The following is a 27,214-nucleotide window of genomic DNA, read 5'->3' on the forward strand; positions in this document are numbered from 1 at the left end:
TTTTGTGTGTTGATATGTTTCAGTTGCAAACATAACATATTCTTATTTTTGTGCTATAAAAACGCACTGAAAAGAAGACGTGGAAAATATTGAAGGGACGGCTTATACATTTACACAAATATATATAGATAGATAGATTTTAGAGATCTATTCAGATAAACACGTATAAATTAATTTAATAATTAAACATTTATATATACTCTAAATCATTGATTCAAACGGATGTTTCTGTTGGTGTAATATATCCACGCCACAATTGCTTCGACGTATCAAATTTTGGGTTCTAAAAGAAGAAAAACGTTTGATTAAGTAATATATTTCACTACTCTTTACATGAAAAGTAAATATACAGAACTAGATTATTCACTATATACATACATATATAAGGGTTCTGTTTTGTTTTGTTTTTTTTTTTTTAGACATCTATATAGACACGATGCAGTATTATGAGGCCATGAGTTGATAATTTGGTTGCTTGATGATGTTTTGACGATGTTTTTGGTTTTGAGTGCTAAATGGCTATGATAGATAAATTTATATATATATAGATATAGAAAGAGTGATACACATTAAGGTACATACACAAATGAAAATATAAACAACTAAAATTATAGTTTCAGGGGCACATCACAAAGATTAAACACGTAAATTAAAGTTGCAATTTAGATTCGGTTTTTTTTTTTTGTTTTGTTCTTCATTTTATTCAAGTTTTTGTATAGTAATTGTTGTTATATATAACTATAGTAAATGTGCAGGAGCAGGATGAATAACACATTTATGAGGCATAAAATTATAATACATGTTTTGGTTTACAACAGGCAACTGCATCAAAATAAATTGACCATTTAGTTTTTTGTTTTTGCTTTTGATACAGTTTTCTGATTTACATTTTAGATATCCTTTTTCCTTTTTTGCCCATACAAAATGAACTCACTCAACTATTTAATCACAGTATTCCACTCCAAGAACCAAGTTTAAGATGGGATTTTCAAAATCATACAACTATCTCGATATACATATATAGTGGAATATTTCTAATGATTTTTAAAAATTGACAATGTGTGCGCTTTGCATTTGCATTTTTTTTTTTTATAGGTATTTTCTTTGTTTCGTTTTTTGTTTTATAAAAATTTCTTTAAAAATCGATTAACACCTATGTAAATAATACTTGTAAAATATATTATACCTGAGCCCCAAAATCAAAGGAATAGTTTTTGGTTTCTACTATATAGCTATATGTATAAAGAGTGTGTATGATAAATGCTACCAACTGGCACCACTAAAAAATGTCTGATTTTCACTCTACTACGATTATATATGATGGAGTATTGGATGGTTCTTGTTTCGTTATCCAATAAATATCATTATTTAATTTTGGAATTTTCATTTCGGCGGAACCATTTAACGCTCTCATAATTTACTTTTATGGATTTGCGACATTTTTGACTCTACGAAAGTTGTTTTTTTGTGTTCTACATATGTATGTATGTATATAATGTTTAATGATGAAACTGTGTGTAGTTGGGGTTTAGTTTTCATGTTTAGACATGAGTTATATTCGCCGGATTCTCTTGATTGCAGGATCCTTCAAAATGGGATGACTCCTTGCCTCCTGGCAGTGATTGTTGTTCGAGTTTTCCCTCATTAAATTCGTCCACCTCATGCATGGGTGAGAGTCGGGAGGGCGATAGGGCAGCATTTGCGGTATTACTAAAGAGGAAGTAATTATACAGAGAGAGAGAGAGAGAGAGAGAGGGAGAGAAAGTTGGGAATGCCAGAGATGAATGATTTGAGCTTACATGAATCAAAATAGTTTCGATTTCTAGCCATGAATGAATCGAATTGAATTTATAGCCATTTGTCTATAAAGCTATTTTTCTCCAGCACTTATAGTGTTGGTTAGTCCTATCTGAATCAACTTACTGATTGCCATTGATTTGACGCACTTTAACAGTTACTGGAATGATCAATTGTTCCGATATGCCATTGCCATCTTTGTTGATCTGTTGCCAGACAGTTGTACGATTCACCTCCTGAGATATATTCATGGCTGGCTTATTGCCATTATTGGCATTACCATTTCCAGATAAGGGTATATGTATTGTTGTGGGTCCCGATGAATTATTGGCACTATAACCTTTACCAGGGGCTTGTTGTTGTTGTTGATGATGATGATGATTGTCCTTCAAAAACAATATTTACTCAACATTGTAGAGATTGAGATGGGGATTTATAAGATAGTTACAGAGACAGAGAGCAGAGAGTGTGTGTGAGAGAGATAGAGAAGCAAAACAGAGCACGCTATATTCTAAAAAAAGGGTGTTGGAAAAACAAGTGTTGTATAGCCAATTCAAAGTGTGTTTGTAATCAGTGTGGTAAAATTTTTCAACATTTTTGAATTTTGTTTTGCCAAATTTTTATGTTTATTTTTTTTTGTGTTTTTTTTTTCTTTTGTTTTTGTTGTGTGGAATTTTGCCATTTGTAATTTACAAATAGTATTTGTTTCTTCTTCTTTTTGCACGTGTGGGTTAGTTACTCGGGAACATGTACATATTTAATACATTTGGGGTTCTGACTTAAAACTAGACTTTACATAAATATCATATAACATCTATATATATAAGAGTATAAGTATATAGAGTAAGTATTTGTTTTTCTTTTGTTTTGTTTGCGTAAATTTCGGGGTCGGGAAAAAGCGTAATAGTAGGAGGTACAGTTGCGCTTGAGCGTTTTTGTTTCGATTTGTTTTTTCTTTTGTGTTTCGGTTCATTAAAAATAAGTATAACAAAATGCAAAACAAAAAATATATTCTGCATGCTACAGTTACGAATATATAGATATATATATATATGTAAGAATATATAGATAGATATAAAAAAATGTACAAAATACTGTTTACAAAAAATTAAAAACAAAATATTTTTTTTTTTCCAAAATCAACATAGATGAAGAAGAATATTAACAAAGAGTGAGAGATAGATAGATCAATAGTTAAATATATATGGTATATATGCATAAAAACAACAACAAAAAAACTCAATAATAATAATATCAATCAAAAAACAAAAAAATCAAAAATCTAAAAACAAAAATTTCCATTTTGAGTGACGTTGGAAAAGTGCATTGTTGGTGTTTTAAGTGTTACCCTACAAAAGCAAACGGAAATAGGCAGCACTCGGCTAAAATGTATAATTTTGTGTTGCATACTTTGTGCCGGTTTCTCTTTTTGTTTTCTTTTTTGTCTACTTTTTAAGCAAGCTACTTTGTGCTTCAAATTCCTTCTCATTTGCATTTGTGGTATTGCACTTGATAAGACTTAGTGAGCCACCACTACCAACAGCACTAGCCACATCACCATCAAGACTATCCTTGGGTTCACGTTTACCGCTACCCCCAAAGCATGGAATATATTTCTGCAAAAATCCCACCTCAGCGTCCAATTGATGCAAGTCATCGGCCGCCGCCCGTTTTGTCATCTCGGGCATAATATCATCAAGTATTTTCAACTCCCTTCGCGTGAATACCAAATCCAATGATTTACGTATACCGATCATGACGACCAACATCAGTGGGAACAATATGGAGGTCTGTGAGAAAGATTTGATAAGCCATAATATGATGAGGCAGGCCAATTGTATAATTGTAAACAGATGGACACGCTTAATGGGGACCTAGAAAAAAGTACATTAACAATCGATATTAAAGATCTCTTAAGTGTGTTTCGCCATGACAATTACCTGTCGCAGGAACATATAGTCTGGTTGATATTTGGCTGGCATGAACATAATCAATATGCGATCGAAGAACTGTAGACCCTTGAGCGAGGCCACACCCATATAGAGGAATACACCGAATAGCACCGGCATGGGTATATAACCGAGCAGCGGTGTCAATAGCACTGATCCTCCAATTGTCAAAAAGATCAAAATATGTGTCACACGCTGCTCGCGTACACCCAAAAATTGTGGTTTCTCGCCAGGAGCACTACATTCCGATTCCAATTTCAAGGAGTTCACATGATTGATGCTCAACACGGTGGCAGCCACGAACCTACAAGGAATCATATAAAATTAGAAGGAATCAAAGAAACAAAATCATTATCTTACCAAGGTAAACCCATGATACTGCAAATGGCAATCAATATGGATAGAATAAACAAATCCAAGTGATAGCCGCAACCCTTCTTTAGTTTATTCTCCTTACGATTCACAATAACCGCTGTAATCTGTTGATCCATAAATATCAGAATGGTGCCCAATAGAGCTGGAAAAACTGCTATTATGGGCGACCACCATGGATTCTTCTCACTAAACGGTGGTATAAGCCATCCTCTTGTGCTCAAGGTGGGTTTGAATTCATGTGGCACTTCCAATTTCTGGGTATGAACACCCAATGAATAGTCGAAGAAGCTCATCGCAAAGATGGCAATCAACACGGAGAAATCACTAATATATTGGCGCACAATTGATGGGAAGAATAGAGAGTTCTTGAAATCCTTCAAAATGGTGGATAAAATAAATGTGCCAGCACATAGAACCACAGACATGAGGAAGACGTTTTCCGAGGGTGGTAAACCACAATCGCTGCCCTCCAAAATGCCACCGTAGGACTGCAAGAATGTGATTAGAAATTAGGTTGATCAAGGACATTAGGACACTCACCTCACAATTATCCCAATTGTATTTGGCATACTCTAATATAGTGGAATTACTATTTTTTGGCGGGGTACAGACACAATTGTATATATCCTGATTGACTGGGAAATTCTTGCCGATTACCACAACATTCTCAATTGCCTTGTAGATAAAGATGAAGGCAATCAATGTGGCGAAATTCTCTTCGGTGAATCGTGTTATATAGCACACTAGGGCACTGGCATCGATCGCGGTCAGAACGAAACAAATGAAGGCGACCCACATGCCGATCCAGAAACGGAATGTCATATAATCCCAACCCATTTGCAAACAGAATTCATAGATAATTGACTCAAAGACCAGAACTGGACCGGTGGAACCCAATATTGTTAACGGCTGACCCGAAAAAAAGCCATAGCCCATGCCACACACAAATCCAGATACCAGAGATTCCATTGCCGCCATATGCTTGCCCGTTGCTGCGGATAGTAGGCCGCCGAATGTAATAATTGGCGACAGGCAGGCAAAATAAAGGAAAATCCATGAGGCCACACACTGCATGGACAAAGCGTCCTTGTAGTCACTCAAATACCAAGGTGCTTTACGCTTCACATCATTGATGAGGCCACCGAATAGTCGTCCAGTGCGTGACAGACCCGATTCTTCGCGCAAACGTTGCTCTTCCTCCTCCTCGTCAATCTCCTCCTTGGGCAACTCTGGCGGACGTTTGCGGACCTCCTGAGAGGGTATAGCTGCCGGTGGTTCTATCCTAATTGTGGGATCCCATTCACCGGGTGGTAATACTGTAACAGCATCCAAGAATTCATCAACACCAGCCAGCAAATGATCGCGTTTTCGTGCACGATAGGCCACCTCATGAAAGATCTCATCGGACATTAAAGTGGCCATGGCACGACCGATCTCATGGAAATTACTCTGACTTCCCGGCGGTCCAAGGAGTATAAAGATGAATCTGCAAAAGCAAATGTTTCATATAGTCGTCCCTACATTTTCAATTGCTACTCCTTAAAACTTACCTAGTTGGCACGGGAACTTCTGTTAAATCGCCCATAACTGCCGCCTGACTCAATCGTATAAAGCAGGATAAGTTGCGCTCAAGGAAATCAACTTCGCCAACCAAAATGTTACTGGCCTCGGCTCCTGGTGGAATCTTGCGCATAAAATGCGTATTGCCCTTATGTTGTTGTTCACTGAGTTCTGTTCCGCTTCCTTGACGTGCCATCGATTGGCTGCTGGGACTCTTCACCATATCCTCTGCGATGGCAGGCATTTTCAAATGTTGTGCAGATTGCAAATTTTTAGAATTAGATTTTTTCTCTAACGTTTACCAAACACATGTGTGTAACGGGTATATATCGAGGGATCGGATTTTGTGTGTAATATTTTGTTGTTTTCCGGATTTGGGTGGTATTACAATTTGATATAATAACAACAGCAAATAACAACAGATATAGATGTGTGTGTGTGTGTGTGTTGGAGTGGGTTTCAAACCAAAACAGAATAGAAAATACAAAATTAGTTTTAAAATAGTTTTCATACAAAAGTGCTGGAAGAGAGATTGGAATTAAAAGGTATATATGTATATACACAAATAAGTGAGTAAGAAATGAAAATGCATGCAAATTAAGTGAAAGAGATAGACGTGCAGTGTGTATGTATGTGTGTGTGTGTGTGTGTGAGTGTGATTTGGTTTGTATCTGAACTACAAAACTAAAACCTTCTGCCAATCTTTTTGAATTTCACTTTTCTAACCTTTCTTCATGCAAATTTCGTCACAATAAACAGAGACATAACAGAATCAAATTGTTTTCGTTTTATTTTTGTTTTTTTGTTTTTTGTCATTCAATAATTTTGGATGTTTCTTGGGTTCTTTACCGAGCGTTCTGTTGCCGGGTTTACCGGGTACAGTTAGAAAACGTCCCATGCCGCCGGTAGCAGCACTATTTCCATTTGTTGTAGTACCGCCCGGCGGTCCTGGCTCACTGGCCGTTAGCGATATCGGTGTGGTGGCCCCTAAAGCACCGCCGCCAGATTGCTCTTCAACTGGAATACGAAAACGGGTAATACTCAGCTCTAAGGACACTAATTGTAAGATCAAAAGACCACTCCAAAAACTCTCACACACTTCTTTACACTTCTGTGGTTCATCCAAAAAATCTCCTAAAATTTCTAATCAACCCTGTTTACTTTTTGATTAAGTTTGAGAGGAGATTTAAAGAGAAGGATAGTGACATTCAAAACGAAGGGGGAATAAAAGTTGCACGACACAAGAGAGAGACAGAGAGAGAGAGAGTAAAATGTTGTAAAACTAACGTGCTTTCAGTTTGTAGAAAGAAAGAGATATTTAGAGAGAGAGAGAGTGAGAGTGAAAGAAGTACAGTTTACTCAAAAACCAAAAAAAAAAGTGACGTTAACTAATATTACTTGTGGCTGCTTGTCCTGCTGATCCTGAAGTTGAATGATGCTGAGGCGAGGCGCCTGCATGAAACCAGGTGGTAACCCCAATGGCACCCAGATGCATTGATGTGGTGTCAGCTTTGGTAGTTTCAATTTAAAAGAAGCGAGTGAGTTTCGGTTATAACGGTTAGCCTGAAGTCTAATTATGTATTTGGCTCAACAACAATGAACTTATGAATAGAAATGAAGCGTTAGATATGAGCTTGGTGCATAAGAGTTACTTTTTTCAGTTGGTTGCTTCAAAGGTGATCAAGTTAACCGAGTCTGTTGGGTTTTTGGTTTTTTGTTTTTGCGGGTGCCAGGCAACTCTTAATATTGTTACAGTTTGTTTTACGGTTAGTACCTGTGGGAACAGCGAGATAACAACCACGCTGATCCTTACTGGACATATATGTGCCGCTGCTAGGCGTATGGCCTCCATCCAGATGCAAGGCTTCATAATTTGTTTGTTTGTTTTTTTTCGATGGACAATGCATAATATAATTTGGTTATATGATTGAAATATGGATGATTTGTTATGAGCACACAGAGTGAACAATTGCGTAAAATTAACAAACGAGTTGATCGAGTCCCTTGTTATCTAAACAGAGAGGGAGAGTGAGTGAAATGGAAGGACAAAACTTACTTTTCGTTGATGACTGATTCCGCATGTCGGCCAGAGAACGTATAATAGGTAATCTTGTCTTTTTGGCATATTCATGCTGATGGCGATGTCGCCGCAATAAAGCATCCTTCACTTTATCCTTGGCGCCGGCAGGTAAGGTGCCAGCATTAACCATTTGATCGCATACCAAATCAGCAACCACATCCAAATTATGCGCCTCCATGTCCAGCATGACGGTGCCATTGAGCAGCAGGCTGCGTAATTCGAATAACGAATGCAGCGATAATGTGGCCACATGTGGTTTGGACCAACGATTGCCGCCCTCCTCCACATCCTCTTCGAATTTGATCCAACGGGCCGTCTCCTTCCATTCAATCTCATCGCCCTCCTTAACCAGCATTCCCATTTCCGAAAATAACGGATGAGAGACATGTGTACCATCATCGACATCCTCGCCAAGTATGAATTGCACACGTTGGGCTGGGGGAGTTACTGCAAACGATGAAAAGAAGTAACCATCATCAGCTTAATCAACATTTATCGCACTCTACTCTGGGTGTGCGTCCAGTCGGGCTGTTTGCGTGCCAAAGTTAATTGGCTTCATAAGTTTCTGGCAAGGAAATGCCTGACATTTTGTAGTTAAGTTATTTTTTGGATACGGAACAGTAGTGGAAAGTGTGAAATGGCTGAACGCTTTGCAAACTATTAGCTTTTATTTAGCTCTAGGGAACGACGACAACTGGGAATAGAAATGCTGCTAAAATGTTTAACGTAAGTTTAGGTCTGCCCAAGGTAAAACGAAAAAAGGACTACATAAACAACTTATCCTCGTCAAGAGTCCAATGTTAAATTATTAAAGTAAGACCTTATTAAGGTTAATTTAAGTTTAGGATAAGGTGAGTTTTCAGAGCGGAAGATGTCATGCCAATATTTTAGCAAACTTGAATACTTTCCATGGAGCATTTCCAGGTCTCTCCTGGGATAAAGAAAAGACTGAGACCAGGAAATGTTTGAAATAGGGTTAACCTTTCATAAGATAAGTTATACGATTAAGTCTTTGATCTAAGAGATCTAATTCATTAACTCTAACAAGTTATCTTCAAATTCGAACTATCTCTTGAGGGCTTGTAAGGACGGATAATCTTACCCAAGAATTAGTTTAGAAAGTCCACAATCAAGTTGGCTTAAAATATCGATCAACCTAATAGTGCGAAAGGGTTAAGGGCTTGATATGTAAAACTAGAGAGAAGCTTAGAAAACTTAGTTTAAGCCCACATTTCGATAAAGTTGTGTCCATATTATGATCTTGGAACACAACACAACAGAATTAATTACTAATCGAATGCCATAATGTTAACAGAATCTTAATTTCATGGTCATTCCGACAATCCTATGCAGGAGCTCAAATTAATGTTGACTATTTGCATTTGGCTTCATTCTCATTTTACCCTGAAAGCTATAATTTCAACTCTTTCATTCATTCACTTGTCGTCCTTCTACACTTGCACTTCCTGTAATTTGGTCAGCCTTGGGTGTATAGTGAGCATATACTGATTGGCTACATCAGTCAACCATTTCGTAATTATATTTGTCATTCGACCAATCCCCCTCTATTCTGGCACACGCGTATGTAGTCAAGGTTATTATTGCGGCTACACCCACCTGGACGTTCCGCTTCCTGTTGCTTCTCACTGCTGCTGTCCTTGCCAGAGCCACTTCCACCGCCGCCGCCACCGGGTCCTCCTCCACGACCGCCAACACCACCACCGGATCCAGTTTCCGTGCCACTGTGATGATGTTTACGCCTACGCTGGGAATGGCGTCGTCCACCTGGCACATGGACACCGACATAGACGGTATGGGCCCGATGTCCTGGGGAAATTGAGAGAATTTCACAGAAAATTACATTAAGAAAAATGCTTTTTAAATAAACGTCGCTCCATTCAATTACAATAACAATCAAAATCCTAAAGCCTAAAGTTCAATTATGTGTTTTTTCCTCTTTACACCGCTGATAAGACTTCCCGTCTGACTGTTGTTTAATCAAGGCTAATGAAAATTGAGATTACTTATACGCCGCGTTGACTCTGACTTTGATGATTCATAGAGTCGGCTCTTTGTTTGTGGTACGTGTGTGTCTGTGTGTGTATGTTGTTTTTCTTAATTGTCAAATAAATTTATGTATATTACTTAATTCAAATCTAGTTCTTTACAGATTTCTATAGCCCGTATGTTTGAAAGTCAAATGAGTTGACTAATTGTGATATCATCTTAATCTTTATCTTTTTGTTGTAGTTTTGTAAATTTAAATTAATTATACAGTGCATAGCCTGTAACAAGTTTTCTCCTCTCTCTCTCTCTTTCTCTCTCTGGCTTCTTGTTTCTTTCTAATTGCTCATCAAGTCACGTTAGTAGGTCGAATGTGGAATGCATGGATTACCTAATTAGTGGGCGTCTAAATCTAAATCTAGAGAGAGATTCGAGTGTTTAGAAAATGGCAATCAATAGACTGATCATGTAAGGATAAACTGGAAAAACAGACCAAAGACACCATAGAGTATATGTCCCTCTGGTCCGACGTCAAGCCTTTAAGCCTAAATATACGAAAATTTTGGTAAAGAGACTCGTGTAGGCAAATCAAGTTTATTTAAATTTGATAAATTTTTTATATAAATTTGTATACGCATATCGAGCATTTCATGTTAAGTTCATTATAAAACAAGTCTCTAGTTATCACATTATAATTAACACCAACGCAACATATATGAAATTTGTCACTTGTCTAGTTTTACCACTTCTAATGAATTTTTGTTTAGATACCAACTAAAATTTAGTCTAACAATTTGACTAGTTTTATGTTGATACAGAAATATTTACCTTCAAAATCATTCTCTGTAAATTGTTGAGTAAAATCCTCACCGCCTGTACGCGGATCCTTGGGAGCCTCATCATCACCACTTGAGGAGTTCATGGTCCAGGGTCTGTAAATACGAGAAAGAGAGAGAGAGAAAAATAATAAATTGCAGACAAAGTGTAAGTTTAATGCCCAGCCCAAGTCTGGGCGGCAAATGCAAATAGTTTGAACCTAATTGAAATGCGCCATATAACGTACGTATGTGTATATAACTGAGTGACCGACTAAAGTAAACGGCAAACAAAATGTACATAAATTAAGATTTCAAATTGAAAAAAATGTGACACAAAACTTACCCTAACCATTCTAAGAAACATCTAAAGTATTAACTATAAAGGGACTTCGTATTGCAGAAGCATTTCTTTCGTTTATATAAATAGTCCAAACTAGTCTAAGGTATATCTCTTATCCAGCTTTTGGTTAGATTTTGGTTAGACATCCCGTCAGCTTCTCCTCCATTTGTCTTTTAGATTACAAATTTTATTCCATTCAAAAGTTTAAGAGAGTATCTACCAACTTCTTAGAGTTTGAATTGCACTCTCTCCTTGAATATTGAATTGATTTGAATATATTAAACTTGATTTTGAATTGTCAATTGGTTGTCCATGATCTTTTGACTTAACACTTCTCCTGTTATAGCTGTGATACCTGATCTGAACGAAAGTGTAACACAATTCAAACTCAAGTCGCATCAAAACAAACAAAATTGACAAATGCTCAGTTGAGCTTCAGTTTGAATGCCATTGCCATAGTCATTCTGTCATTAATATTGACACACTCATTGTCACTTCCCACTCCCACGTATCTCACCCCCTATTAACCATATGAGTGGTGAGCATTAGCGTCATCCCCAAATCAAATTCAGATGCATATTAAATGTTTTGACTTATTTAACTGCTTCCTACTTTAGCGGCAATTCGTAGTTGGTCTCTCGATGACAACATTCATCAATTTTATTGTGAGAATGTCTCAATTTTCATTTAGTTTGTTGTGTTTTCCACAGTCACGTGCATATGAGAAACGACTATTTGCATTTGCCAAATATATAAATATTATTTTGCCTCTATACACATTCATTAACAGTTTATTGTTCTTAATTTGTTCAACGTGTTTGAGTTTGGTATTGCTTTTTCTTTCCATTTGATTAATTTCAATATTTGTGTAAGGGAATTAAAGATGCAAAATGATAAATTAAACAAAAACGTCAGCAGGAAAAAAATAAAAATAAATATGCATTTAGAATAAATGAATCTCGTAGTTAGACTTAATTGTTTTTGGAAGTTGCTAATATATAAAATAAAATCAAATCAATCGTTAGTGATTTTATTCCTCATAAATACTTGAAGCAAAAGTTTATTCTTAATATGATTTTATTTATTGCTTTTTAAAAGGAAAATCGTAAAAATGGAATATAAAATCTAATTTTAAAATTCTCATTTGATTAACAAATTTTTTGGAAATGTTTGTTTTTTTATGTTTATTTGCCAAATTCGTTTGAAGTTTTTGTCAATTTCTTGCTTCCAGTTAAAACAACTAATAATTCTTTATCTTACTAAATTTATATCATTATTTTTGTGACTCAACATTGTAGTTTTTGTTTTTAATATCTGAAGATATTAGTGAACCTCTTATCAAATTTGATTATTAATTCATAATGTACTCATTACTCATACTTAGATTAAGTCCTTGGAAGTAGCTAATTATGGAAATTTTAAAAATGAGATAAAAACTTCGACTTGAAGTAAGAATTTTTATAGAAATCAGTATATAATGTTATATAGTTCTAATAGGTCCAGAAATTTCACTAATCAGTCTATCAATTTCAAAATCTTAGAAATATATCTCATTAGTTCGGACTATTGATTGATTTGATATATTAACTAATTTCTATATTTAAATTTGTCAAAAGAAGTTCGTTCTAAAGTCCTGATAAGCATTCTCGGTTTATATAATGACCATGAGGTGAGGGATTATGGAAGAAAAATATAGACTAAGGTTTATTTATTTTTATAATTTTTGTTCCATCTTATTATACAGTCGCATTTTGTGTTATCAGTCAATATAGTCTAGATTTAATCTAACTGAATATAATAGACACTCTGCCAGACAGTCTGCCATTTGCCGGTGTAAACTGGGTCCAACCCATCTAACTAACGATGACTAGTTTAGTAACCTGGTAACAGGCCACAGAGACAAGTGCAAAGCCATTTACCAAAAAAAAAAAAAAACACTAATATAACTTAACCAGTTAATTAGCTAAATGGTTGATAAAAACATTAGAGACATTGTCTAATCAAATGAATTTGAAGGTGTTAAGTAAATTTTTCATGCCACTAGATAAGCAAATTTTGTGCTAACTGTAATAAATTTTTATGGTCTTTATTTTTCGGCATTTGGTTGATAAAAAGATAATAATGTTCTATAAATTATCTTTCTGCTTAGCAAATCGAATTAAATTTATGATTTTTGTCATAATTTTCACACAATTTTCTAAGTTATATTGTTTTTTTTTTTTTTTAACTTACAATTCAATGTATTCATTTTTATGGGCCATAACTTGAATTATTAGGTTTTGTTTTTGCTAGTCTTATCTCACGATTGTGTTTTTTTTTTTCTATTTATTTATCAACTGGAAACGATTATCAAAATAGTAAAAACCGAAAATAACGAAACGAAGAAAACGAAATACGCGATAGTACACAATGGAATATGACAAACAGAGTTCCGTTTTTTTTTTGTCGATTTTTATTTATTCTGTTCCGCCCTGTACGATATAGTACGACTCGTTGCGAGCCCTGGCGATTGCAGACTAACTAACTGTCCGATCTTCAAGCTGATGCCTTAACCCGCTGCTGCCAGTGATTAACACACACACACACACACAGAGCGAGACGGTGAGAGAGATTAAGCACTGAGAGTGGCAAGAAAGAGAGAACGAACAGAGACAGAGAGTAGTCGATGGAGAGGGGGTGTTAGAGGGGGAGACTCTGCCTAATCCCACTGGTTACAAAATGTGTTTTCAAATATCAATGTTTTTTTTTCTTTTCGCTTTTGCTTTAGTTTGCTTATCAATTTGCCTATGCGATTGTTATCAACTTTACAATAATTCAGTTCGATTGGAATTGAGAAAACGAGAATTAAAGTCAAGAGGTTCGCGATCGTAATACCCTGTATTTCGAAACCAACACAAAATGCCTTTAAGTGGTGCTTTAAAGTGGTTCTACTCATAGAGAACTGTCTCTCACCACTGGGTGGATTGAGATCTCTTTTGGGGTGCATCTATCAAGTGCCCCTACCTTACATTTTCTCGATTATTTTCGGTCTACAATTCGTTTACCAATTTCGAAGGTTCGCTTGATTAGTTATGTGATCTTAGGTCCATCCATAAGTGAATGTTTCACAGACTAATCCTTAAGAAGAAAAACTGTTGCACAAGCAGCTAGAATTGTGATCTAGAATGAAGATCAAGCAAAACCAAGTTTAAAGTGGATGAACCTGGGTTTTAGTTGGTCTAAAATCTGTCTCTTGGATTTACTTAAGAACATATTCCTATACAGATATAATGACACTATACTTTTATGTTTTTTAAAAGAACAAATTCTATTAACTGTCTATTAACTTTTAGTTAGTGATTTAGCGAACTTTGTTAAGAGCTCTGCCAATTCACTTTATAGAGTGCGAACGAAAACTTGTCCTTAAATGGGCTATCGATGACTGGCCGAAATATATCGGAATAAAACTTAAGAAACCAATCCTTGCAGAGGGCTTTATAGAATGGGTCAGATGTTTGTAACGCACAGAAGGAGACACTTCCGACAACATAAAGTATATCATATCATCATATCAGCTTTCAATCTTTTTCCTTCATTTTCAATTCAACAAAAAGCACAAATTATGGCTGGATCACATTTAGAACTTTAAATAGGAGATCTCTTAAATAATGAAGAAATTGAAGATCTGGAAAATCAAAGATTTTGATTTCTGGATTTGTGATTGTCATCTGGATTTTTGTGTGTCATTTTTGGGTCTTTTTGCCTGAATCCTTTTCACGACACTAAAGTCCGTAACGATAAATATAAGATTAGATATATTGATTTATTAAATTAGTAAATTTTTTAATAATCATGTGTATTTGCGTGATATCAAATGAAGACATATGTAATTAAGATTCTTGTATATATTTTTGCATTTTACTTATGAGTTTTGGTATCTAAATCAGTTAAGTTTATTATTATTTTAATATGAGTGACAGCCTTTGCTTGTTACATACATTTTGAGGTATCGAATATACCTTCTGTTCCCCTTCTAGCTACTGGGTAAAATAAATTCAGTTATATTTGTTTGTTAACATTTCTTTCTGGCATGTTTTTGTGTTTGTGTTGACAAACTGCATATGAACATGTATGGAACGATTTATTATCTAGATATATACATATATATATGTATGTATGTTTATATACCATAAATACTTATACATATGTCAGCCTATAAATATATATGTTGATGTTTATTCTATTGTCTTAGTTTTTGTTTTTTCATAGATATGCTTTTTGACTTTGTGTCGTGTTGATAAAAATAAACATATTTAATGTTTGTTTCTTTTTGTTTTTTTGCTTTTGTTTTTGTTGGTTTCTTCTAGTCGAAGGCAAATCGAAAGGCCTAAAAGCTAGCTAGCCAGCACGAGGGCAGTTTGGGCCTTGAGATATTTGTGGTAGGGCAGGTCGTGAGTATTGAAAATGTAAGTCAAATTATGTTCACTGAACTTGGAAATATATAAATATTAACCCAATCAATTACATGGTAATTTTATTTGTTGTTAAATTTGATTTTAAATTGCTAGAAGCTTTTGGAATTGTTAGCAATATTTTTATATTTTTTCTTTTTTATTGAACTTAGTGACATTTAATAGCAATTCATTTGAATTCATTGTTGGACTTTCATTAGAATTAATAAAATTTTAAATTTTTGACTGTTCTTAGAAATATTTAAGCTTAAATATAAAATCATTAATCGAGCTTAAAGAAGAAATAAACTTGAACTTAATTAAAGAGAACTTCTAATTTTATTTAAGTTAAATTTTAACTGAGCTTAGAATTACTATTAGAGCATATTAATAAGAATATAACATATTAATTATTTCTATTTTTTCATTCGTTTATTTAGATGGTCCTATTAAAATTTCACCGCCTTAATCTAGCTAAAACTACTTGAGATGAAAATTGTTTTTTTCACGATTTTTTATGTCGCATTTTCTGAGATTCTTTTGTTTTCAGAAGGAACAAAATTCTCGCTGTCATTATTAGACGAGAAATAATCGTATAAGTATAAGAATATATATACTTGGCTATAGATAATAATCAGTGTTACCGCTCTGAATCGGTAGACAGCTGTTTTAGCAAGCCGAAGAGCGAAAAACAAAACAAAACTGGAAAATTGCCTACCTATGGCGTGTTTGTTGTTGGTTGTTGTTAATTCAAGTTAGTATTTATTTAAATTTAATTTGCAACAAGTTGCTGTGGCTAATGTTGTAGTTGTGTGCGTAGCCGATTGCATGCCAACATTTTACCGGCTTAAACTGGTAAGAGCCAAACACTTCGAGTTCATCTCGTCTCGAAACTCTTGAAAACGTTTCGGGAATAAAAAAAAAAAAAAAAAAAAAAGACGAGACAGTTTTTGTTTGCTCAATTAAGGTGTAAAAAAAGGTGTGTGGTGTGTGTGTGTTTGTGAGGTGCGGGGATTTTTGTAGATTCTTCAAAATATTTCTGAATCAAAAACTCCTTTTCAATTGATGATGATCAAATTGAACCTATAAACCGGTTCTGAGTTTATAATAAAATTGTTTTCAACAGGCCACAACCGAATCGTATTTCGTTTGACTACGTTAATAAATCAATTCAATTCATAATTTTTGGGTATCTTCAAATTAACCACAAATTAACACTTGAGGACAACATTGTTGCATAGTTCAAAAAACGAAAATCAATGACGAACATTTGTCACATTTTATTTTGTTCCCATTTGTATTGAGATCTCCATAAGATCTATACGAATTGACGTCAAATTTTCATCTAATCTCCATTTAAGAACACTTGAACAAAATCAAATTAATCACTGTCTGACGGTTTCACACACACACACACGCAGTCTCTTTCTCTTTACCTGGGAATTGTGTCATAAACAAGAGTAAGTCTTGACTTTCATGTCAAAAAAGCTTATTGTTAGTAGTTCAGGGTTCCTAATCTATATCTTATCGAAGGCACTCGAAAAAAGGCCACACCCCTGACAACTAAATTGTTTATTAAACGCATATTCGTATCAATCTACTTAGATCTCACGTCAACCACTTAAGCATACGATAAGCTCCTATTAAACTCTATTTTTGAAATCATATTTGTATTTGATCTTTTATGAATTTCATTCCAAACAGCCGATTTCCAGTTATTAGTTATTCTTTGGAAATCATTTTATGACACAACTTCTAATATGTTTTTAACTAGTATATATTGATATAGCCGACGCTAAATGAGTGGAGAACCAGTTTAAGCCACAAACTGGAGGGTCTATAAAAGTATTGCCTATATCATCGTATTCCAGTCGTTTTATGGCCAACGTATTTCGAGTGTCAACAGAATGATGTTGACATTGGGTTTATGATATGGCTAAGTTTCTTTTGTTTACGTTCTCTTTGATAAAAATTAATTTGTTCAATTTGCTTTTAATTGTGCAAATGGATAAGATATCGTTGGTAAAGAGTTTATTGAATGGTTATGTACAGGTTTATATTTTCTGTCTATGCTGTGTCATTTGTCGAAGTTTCGTCTTTTACTATTACAATGACAATCGTTTCCTAAAGATTTATTGCATTTAACTAAGGAGTTGATTATGTATTCTGTACACTACTGCATAGTTTAGGGGGCGATTTCTCTTTTGTTTTACATCCTTACATCTGCCTTTGCTCATGAGCTTTTTACTTTCAGGTTAAAGGTCGCACAAACAAGGAAAAAGGGGGAAAAAAAGAAAGAAAACCTTTCAATTTTTGTGTGTCCCTTGGCCTACTTGGGGATTTATGACTCTTTGTATAAGTAAACTTAAAACTCTCATCTCTAAACAAGGATTTAAGGTTATTTTGTGTGTTGTAAAAATCTTCTTTATCCTTTGCTTTCTTTCCATTTGGAATTTAATGCCTGTAAAGTGAATGTTATTGGAATGTATCAAATTTACAGTTTACAAGGCAATTTAGTTATTAACTATTGTAAATTTGAAGCAAGTTTTGGTTGATTGCAAACATTTTTTGTGTTTTCTGACAGATTTCTTTTGTGTTTCTTTTGGGTAGGTTTACTTTTAGGATCCAGGATCGATAAAAAATATTATTATGAACATTGAATGGTATCAATAAACAGACATTGGGCTATTCGGCGGACTTTTCTTTAATATACAAGAACTACTTGTATCAAGACTAGAAATATGTCCTAATCATTGATACATTTAGACCTAATTTACTGTTAAATAGCTATACCCTAAATTGGCATTGTCACAAATAGCAGGACCATATGGCTCAGTGTTTTACCATATTAAAGTTTGTATAGTTTTTATAAATGTATCTTTCCTCTGAAACAGAAATAAGATTGCTGTCAAGATTGTTTAAGATCTTTATTAGAGAGATCTTTATATGGGAGCTATATAATAGTAGTCTGATCCTTATGCTTTTGACTGTTTCTAAAGAGTGAGGGGTAATAAGGAGGATACAAAGGATTTTATTAAAGTAAAGCTTTGATTTTGAAGTGCCTCCTTAGCTCTACCCAAACTTTTAGTATTTCCGACTAAAATTTTTGAATTAATTGGAAAAAACTAATAACCCACGATGCATTCGGATAACATCAATCAAAATATTAAATCGAAACCATGTTTTTAAACCTTTTCTTGCCTAGCACAATTTGATAACCGTAGAGGTTTTGGATACTACGTATTGAGTACGTCTCATCTTAGGATCACTTTTTGGATAGTGCTCTTATATCTCTTGATAACTCTATAAGCACCCAATTGCCCACTTGCGCCAGTTATCCCCACCTTCTTTTTTATAAGATTGAGAACTTCTAAGGTTAACTTTAAAAGACGTGATTTTAAAGAACTTAAAAGATATACAAATCGTTAACAAAGAGACTCTCTAACCTGCACATCGATTTGTTATTTGGTAACACATTTAGTTTTACTCTCAATGTTTGTTGAATTAAAAAGTTTTTCATTTTTTTTTCCGTTGCCATTTTCTGACCTAATGACATTTGACTTGAGTGACTGCACCACATGACCTCATGCCCAGTAGTCATGCTCAGGGCCCTTTGTGTTATAAATTCCTTTAATAGGAGGAAAAACTGACAATTTCTAACTTGGTTTTTCTTTAGTTGCTGTCAGTCCGATGAAACGTGATGTCATTTTCCTAAAGGGATACGAATTCCTATATACACAAGTGTGATAAAAAAATGTTTAATAAAAATATTTGCACAATTGTCGATTTAAAAAAGGCGTTAGATTTATTTTAGAAAGATTTTTAGCAATTAACATGGCAATAATTCAAAAATCACATAAGCTAAAAGTTTTTTTTTTACACCAGACAGGTGTGAGAAATAAAGCCTAAGGTATTTAAGCATAAATATATAATTTTGTATTTGTTATGGACTTTGAGATATCCTGTAATAAGTAGAAAGGATAGAAGAGAATATAGAGAAACCTTCTTAAATTGACAGAGTTTTCTTTATGAGACCTCTATATACCCATTTCGCCCTAGGGCAGTTGCAGGGTATTGAAATGGCGCGTGCCGCTTACAGGAAATGTGACACACAAACAAACCAGGTGAAATACCAAAATGGGATCAATGTCCCCATACATGGAGGAGTACGAGAATGGGATTTCCTTCTCTCTTGTTCACTCACACCCTTTGTTTATTTCTCTCTTTCTATCTCGCTCTCTGTGCAGAAACTCCTCTGTGAAGTTAACATCAAATGGGAGAGTTTTTTTAGGGCCTCTGTTTGTTGGGTACATTGTTTGCTTATCGAACAGAACGGCAAAGATATGTCTTTTCTCCCATCCCCCATTCAGTTTCCATTTTTATCACAAACAAGATGTGATAAACAAACTCTGTCTGAGATGCCAACAAAGACGACGATGAAAAAGCCTTTGCACTTGACATGTTGTTGACCCAGTCCGTTGTTGAGAATAATATACACTTGGTTAAAATGGAAAGTAATAGTAGCTATGCTGATTATCCATGGTGGAGAAAAATTTCCTCTATTCGAGTCATAATTTCATTGAACTAAGTAAATAATTTAGTTAGCTATGCGTGTGTTGCCTGACCGTTCGTCCCATTGTCATTTAATTTAGAGGGAGACATCTTTATTGTAATCTCCATTTCCATACCAAAGCTATACTTAGTCAGAGATATGCCTTATTTAGATTCTATTGTGTTCTATTAGAATTTAAATAGAAATTGACTAGATGAAGACACACAAATATATACGCTATACGGGAAATGCTTTTGATGTGGTGAATGCATCTTACTGCTTAAGTGAATGAAGAAGAAGCAAAAGAAAAATAAATATTCATCCTTTTTTCAAGAAGCTGTAGACAAAATTTTAGATAAAGATGTTATAAACTGTATCTGAAACGAAAAGACCTAATGGGGCTATGCCCTCCAGAAAGTATGTATAACTTTAAATATGGGAACTTTGCCCCCTAAAGTATACAATAAGCTGAAAAAGATGGCCTTGTATTCAACAAATTCAAAACTTATTGTACATCATGTAGTTAAATATTTTTTAACAATGTTTGCTTCGATAATTATACACAGAACATTACAAAGTTTCCTAATTTGGTTCGAAAAACTAATTCTTGGATTGTTTATTGCATACTTTAGGGGTTAAATTTTCAACCAGCACTACATCCGCCACTGATTAGGGGCGAGCTTATACACCTTTCATTAAGTTTGCAGTAAAATTCTTATTAAAACATACGTGAATTTTTATAATTAAATAATACAATTTTATTCATCTAAATATCTGAACCAAATAGTTTAGTTTTTAAGTTTTTTTTTTTAATTTCTGTTTCCAAGAAACAAATGTTTTTAAATTTTGGGAAGTCAAAAATACTAAAAATTTATTTTCCAAGCTAAAGGTGTCAAAAACTGAATAAGTACATTAACTTTCACAGTTTCACTGTTAATTTTTGTCAATTGGGTTAATTAATTGATTAAGTATAAACATTCTGCTGACAGAGTCTGTTTATATTGTGTTTCGGTTGTAAAAGATAAAAATGTCAAAACTATTTGTAAGAGTACTTCAAAGAAGTTTAGAAATTAAACTAAAATTCTTTTAAAATATAATTTCCTATGATGAAATAAATTAAATTGCTTATCTATCTGTGAGTTATATATGTATCTGCTTTTACAATATCTTAATAATAAGTATTATCGGATATAGGAAATTTTTCCAAGTAGATATTTTTTATGTTTAAGCATCAACAATTACTTTGTTACCCCTTGTGTGGCTAAAACTATTGAAACCTTTCAAGTGTAGTTCAAAATAAAGAAGATTTGGATAAGGATTTCAAACTCATCCATGTGTAAATAACCAAATTTTACCTGCTACTATCCGAATTGATGACTCTGGGCAATCGTCCATGTCCATGGATGTGTTTCAATTGCGACTGTTGCGGCATTTTGTGGCATTCGTCAAAGGATGCACCAAAAAACTTGGTTAACAAAGACAACTAATTCGAGTCACTGTTTGCCACTGTTGGCGGGTTAATGACCGCGTCTGGCCAGGACAAAGGATATGCTTAACGAAAAGCTAGAAACTTCCGCACTGATTACTGTCTATCACAAAGTCACATAGTCGCACATAGTAAAAGTAAGTTCAGATACAAATTAAACATGCTTAATGGTTACAATTTACAAATTTTCTTTCTTTAGATTTGTTGTTTTACACTTTTTGTTTTTCCGAGTTTTTCCACTAATGTTTTCCGAGTTTGTTGTGCGTTTGGCTTGGAGTCGCGCAGCAGACTAATGCGGCCGGTGGGGCCTTTGGGAAGTTCAGAGCTAAGAAATGAGAGTTTTTCCTCCTGCAGAGAAGATGCAATTGCACTCAGCTGTTTGGAGAGACTCTCTGTGGCTGCACTTGGGCAAAGAGAGAGTCTAAAAGAGAGAGAGAGAAACAGTGAGAGAAAGAACTCTCTTGCTCTATCTTCCCGTTAACACGTTCACATTTGTGACATATAATTATACTATTATAAGCACATTGCATAAATAATGCAGGCGGGGTCTTTGGGGGCGGGTACGAAGTGAAAAGATGCATTTTAATTCAAGGGAAATTCTGTGGTTGTATGTGTGTGTGTATGTGTGTACGTGTACGTGTGTGTACTGAAGGATTCCGGGTGTTAAATTGGTCTAGGGACAAACGTGTTCAATTTAATTAACTTTGAATTATGTCAAAAATAAAGGAAATACAAATTTATTTTTATACCCTGTCACCAAAAAGCAGCCAAAGGGTATATTGGAATGGTTTTTCTAATAAGATTCGAAACAATCATTCCACTTTCATATCCACTTTTTCCAACTATAAAGAAGAAAGACATACATCTTTATATCAGCACTTAAATGAAATGTGATTGATCAATGATACATTTATATGGGGCTGCATCTTACCAGATGTTTGCTTAAATTAAAACAATTTTTCAAAAACTTGAATATCGAACTTTTATTCAAATATAAAATATGATTCTGAGGTTGAAAAAAACCCATAACCTCAGATATTTTGAATACCACAAATTGAAATAACTCTTTAATCTTCTGATTCTGCAAGGACTTTCGACTGAGATCAGCTAAGAACCACATTTAAGACTGTTCGATCACTTCGAAGACTCTAGTTGAGGTTATAAAGAACCAAAAAGGGGTGCAAAATTATTATAATCCTAGATCCGTTTACGATTAAAATCGATTTGAATTTAACTTTTAAATAAATTTCCCAAATTTCAGTTCCTTTTCCAATCTATTTTCAAATAAACACAATTTGTTATCAACTGTTAACTTTTCTCTGCGATCTTCAAAATTTAGCATTAGAAGAATTAATTTTAATAATATAGCTTCGATCAAGAAAGAGCGACAAATTTGTATATGGAAAGATAGTTAGGATCCAGAGATTTCTCAACAAAAAGTAGATAAGTTTGTATTACCGATTTAGTTTTAGTTCGCATTTAATCTTGAATGGTTTAAGTTACTTTTGAGAATCTTGGAAAAATACTTGAAAGTAATTCCAAACCGTTTGCTGTCAAAGTTCACTCGGAAATGTCCTGAAGTGTGTTTATGTTTGCCTCTCGTTTCTGTTTTTGTTGTTGCTGCTCTTCACAATTTCCTTCTCACTTATCTCTGTCGTATGCAGTTTTCCTTTTCCTGTTTAGACACACACACACATTCCATTCAATTTGGTTTTTGGGTTGACAGTTTTTCTTCACTATTACCTCCCCTCCCACCACACACCACCCAGCACCCGCCATCGATGGCACTCTGAGAAGCGGGAACTGTAGACGAACCGTTTTGCAACCGAGCACGTGCAATGGCTTATAGAATAACAACAGCAACACAAAACAGAACTAAATAGTAAGAAACATGAGAAGACATGGGGGAGAAGATTGTGGGGAGAAGACTCTACTGTAACATGTTGCACTTTCCCTCTCTCCTCAGTTGGCCCTCCACCGCTTGAGTGTCAAGTGTAAATGAAATTTTCAATTTTGCCATGTGGACAAAAAAATCAGCGGCAAGACGGGGGGGAAATTGGGAACGAAGGGAAAGTGTTTGCTTCTACATATGTATATACATACATATATATTGATTTTTTAGACCCCCCTCTGTCGTATGCCGTCCATTTGTAACCCGCTTCTGTGCTTAAATAGTAAGATTTGTGGGTAAGGTCGCGTTAAAAGTGTTACGAAATAGATAAGAGTAGAATGACTACAGACCTGCGGGAAGGGGCTATGTTTGAGGATGACTTCTCAAGGAGCACTCAGGCGTCAGTGGGCCATTAAAATTGACGTTTTTCGGTTAAATATAGACAAGGATTGCTATGCGTCTCAGCCACAAACACCAAAACACACTGACAGTCATGGAAAATTGGTTAAAGGACGAAACTGTGCGAACTGGGTCATAAAATGCAAGGGCTATAAAAATTCCATTCATTAATTGAGATATTAAGCATTAGCTTCGATCTCTGGAACAATAAGAGCATCATTCTGATATAATATTTGGCTAAATTGGTCTTTATTTAAAGCAACTTATATTTTAATAGTTAAGATGATACAGGGAACAAATAACTGATAGGAACTAAACGATTCTAAGTGTTGTTTAATGACTTTTGTCTCTTTTTTAAGTGTTAAGAAATTTTATTTATAATTTATTTTATAATTTACAGTTCGATTAGAAATCCTTAAAGCTTTTTATGAAAGGATTACCTTGTAAAATTTATTAATTCGACCTTACACAACACTGGCAGTATAATAATTTACTACGAAAATAGTTTCTCTTGACTTGAAAATTTTAGATACGAATTTTTTTTGTAGATAATTTGAATAATAATTTTGCCATGGAATTTGAAATAAATTATGTACTGGCATTCTGGCATTATTTATTCATTTGTTATTACTCAACACTGGCCGTCTCATCTCATCTTTTACAAGTTTCATTTACTTTCTTGTTCAATTTGTTGTTGCTGTAATTTAATACCATGTATTGATCCAATTCTTTCTTATGGCTCATCATCATTTCAGTGTTTCACATTGGCCTTTTGTTTGAGAATGAGCAAACAATGTAAATAAAGGCAAAGAAACAAAAGGTAAGCAACAATTTCCATTCACCGTAAATACAATTTTCCTTTTGTGTAAGCTAATCAAATTTATTTCATTTAAAGTAAAAAGTGAATACATTTTGAACTCGAAGTATGCAAATGAAACAAGGATGGCTAACTGAAGGACCTTACATGAAAGTTAATTTCAGTTTGAGCTCATATTACATATCGTATGTACTCAAATATAGGGTAAAGTTTATTTCCCCACTGTATATCAAGGCTTTTGACACACCCCCATAATCTAAATGGGTCTTCTGTCATTTGACATTAGGATTTGGGCCTCCATTTGAGGCTAATTATACTAACTTCTTGTGGGGGCCAGGCTAATTGTATGGAAAGAAGCTTGACTCCACTCCGTCTACGACATTGATGCCAATACAACTTTTTCGATTAACCTGGCATTCCTTGGAATACTTTGCATAAGATACACACATTCCAATTACATCACAATATATCTGAAATATAGGGGGGAGGAGTGCAGGTCATAAAAATAACCATTGATTATGCCCCCAACATTTGTTGTTGTTGTTGTTGTCTACGTTGTGGACGATGTTTAACGATTTGTAGGTCCGTTTTGGGCGGCCTTATATAAATTTGCCTTTTGTCATAAACTGACAATTTTGTATTTGTATTCAAAGGTGGCAATTAAGGAGGTTTTGATTGAAATTTTGCCCCATTTATCTGGTTGTGTAAGGCTAAATACCGAAACTTGATTTATAAGTGGTCATAATAATGACAGAAGCTAATTGAAAAGCCAATTTCAGAAAGTGACAATCCGTTTATTTCGGCCAATTAGAAAACTCAAAATAAAATATATTTAATTTTAATCTGTTTGATGATTTATGGAACCTAAATATATTTGGTTTAAGTGTTTGTTGTTATTCTAAAATAGAAACAAATAAAAATGAATTACATTTGCTGATGAGAAAAAAATATTTGTTTCTGTTTGTTTGTTTAAAAAAGTTGTCAACAAATTTGTTAATCCTCAGTTCTAGTTAATCTAAATGTAAATGTTTAGTTCAAAATAATTGCCATAAAATTCATTAAGAGCTTAAATATTCATTTGTTTAGTTAAATTTGATCAATTCTTAAATTTGTTTATAATAAGTGAAAATAAAATAGAAATTTGAATATTATTCAAAACTCTGCTTAACTAGTCTAGTCTACTTCTAAAGGCATAGATTGTTCTTTGTTTAATAATACTTTGCATTTTAAAAATATGTCAAAAAACTTCAAAGAATTCAAATTAAATTTTTGTAATTACAAAATATATATCTTTGTGGCATTCTCTATGGTTTTTAATCCTTTCTAATGCAAACTTGGCTCCTGACCAAGAAAAGTGTCAACAATGCCCTTAAGCTCCATTGACCCGCTTTCTAGGCTTTTATTTTTACCACAGACCGAGTGAAGGGGCGTGGTGGTGGGGGTAGGGGAGCAAAAAAAAAAAAAAAACAAACATGAAAGCAAAGCATAGGCAAAGAAATGGAAAAAGTTATGCTGATTAGTCAAATGCCAAGCACACAAAAGTCAGCCTAGTTAAGGCTTAGGATAGGGCTTAGACTAACTAATCACAATTTTTGAAATTTATTTATAACAAAGTAAAGCCAAGTAAAGTACTTACCGCAACTCTGGCTGTGGGGTGTGGGAGGGGCAATAAAGACCTTTTGGCAAGGTTTACTGCTGATTGCCTACTGACCCAGTTAGTCGGTAGTTTCTCTGGCTAACAGGCCGTCTAAATGCTCGTTTAAGGATATACTTATGTGTATCTGCGGTGGTCTGTGTTACTTTCGCTCACTTTGGCAGTGGTTCTTTGGATTGATTAGATATATTTTTTTTTTTTCTTTTCAAACTTCTGTTTCACACCTTCGACAGCTTGACTTTGCTGATTAACATTTTACTAATACACACAATAAACAACATTCATCTATATTTAGCTAGAAAATCTTACTTAAATGCACTTTAAACATTAACTTAGTTTGGTATCTATGTTTTCTTTTCTTTTACTATTATTATTTGCTAGTTAACAATTGATTAATAAATATTTATTTAAGTTATGTGTATTATATTTTTAAATATTTTTTTTCGGTTGATTGGTTTCTTGCACTTTTCCCGTACGCAAAAAATTCAGTAAAAATAAAAAACACGTCCGTACTGTGCCACGAGCCAGGAGAACCTGAAAATCAGTACACATTTTGTTGAAGCGGAGCAAACACCCCCGCGAGCGCCACACACGCTCTCTCACTCTTGCTGTTGCTCTCTCTTTCGGCTTCTGAACGGGGAGCAGTCTCTCTCTCTCTCTCTGTCGCCGTCTCTTGAGTGCGCCGTCGCTGCTTAACGGTCCTTTTTCATTTAGTTGACATTGTAAATGTCAGAGATTGAGAGCCACGAGAAGAGACTGAGAAACACCGAGAGAGAGAGCGGGAGACTGGGACAAACCAATTTGTTTTGGGGCCTTTTTCTGCCTCTTTTTCTGTGTGGCAACTCCTTGGGGGCATTCTCTTTTGATTTTGTAGTGCGGCTTCTATATTGTTGAGCTATTTTGTAATCATCTGTTTCGGCAGTGTGAGTTATATACATATATGTAAGTATATGGGGTACAGGATAAAGGGGGAAACTGGCATGAAGACAGGAATTTAGAAAGTTGAGATTCTTATCAGTCACGAAATGCTTATGCCAAAATTTCAAGAGATGGCATATTATT

The 27,214-nt window shown here is 34.5% G+C and overlaps 1 protein-coding gene across 15 annotated transcripts; it reads right to left on the reverse strand.

Annotated features, from left to right (window-relative positions):
- On the reverse strand, positions 1-26,550 carry Ndae1 (Na[+]-driven anion exchanger 1). Of its 15 annotated transcripts, none has more exons than XM_068284092.1 (13): positions 13,156-13,432; positions 10,594-10,697; positions 9,379-9,588; positions 7,738-8,208; positions 7,080-7,190; positions 6,531-6,698; positions 5,672-5,972; positions 4,662-5,607; positions 4,107-4,609; positions 3,738-4,050; positions 3,429-3,671; positions 1,924-2,183; positions 1-283 (listed from the first exon to the last, which is right to left on the reverse strand). In XM_068284092.1, the coding sequence occupies exons 1-13, from the start codon at positions 13,182-13,184 to the stop codon at positions 202-204; spliced, it is 3,741 nt and encodes a 1,246-aa protein (XP_068140193.1). In that variant the 5' UTR covers positions 13,185-13,432; the 3' UTR covers positions 1-201. The 15 variants fall into 15 exon arrangements, with proteins under 15 accessions (XP_068140193.1, XP_068140199.1, XP_068140203.1 ...); XM_068284090.1 differs by lacking the exons at positions 1-283; positions 13,156-13,432 and adding exons at positions 901-1,710; positions 26,135-26,550; XM_068284091.1 differs by lacking the exon at positions 1-283 and adding an exon at positions 901-1,710 and having other exon boundaries at positions 5,672-5,909.
- Between the last annotated feature and the right edge of the window lie 664 nt (positions 26,551-27,214).

Source organism: Drosophila tropicalis, unplaced genomic scaffold (assembly GCF_018151085.1).
Source record: "Drosophila tropicalis isolate 14030-0801.00 unplaced genomic scaffold, ASM1815108v1 contig_302, whole genome shotgun sequence".
Taxonomy (NCBI): domain Eukaryota; kingdom Metazoa; phylum Arthropoda; class Insecta; order Diptera; family Drosophilidae; genus Drosophila; species Drosophila tropicalis.

Bases quoted from the DNA above. Each gene is read 5' to 3' on its own strand.
- Ndae1 (XM_068284089.1), bottom strand. From the start codon at position 13,184: ATGGCCCATAAAAATGAATACATTGAATT. The intron at 9,589-10,593 runs GTAAATATTTCT...CAATTTCCCCAG, and splicing joins TACAGAGAATGATTTTGAAG to GACATCGGGCCCATACCGTC. The intron at 4,610-4,661 runs GTGAGTGTCCTA...ACATTCTTGCAG, and splicing joins ACAATTGGGATAATTGTGAG to TCCTACGGTGGCATTTTGGA.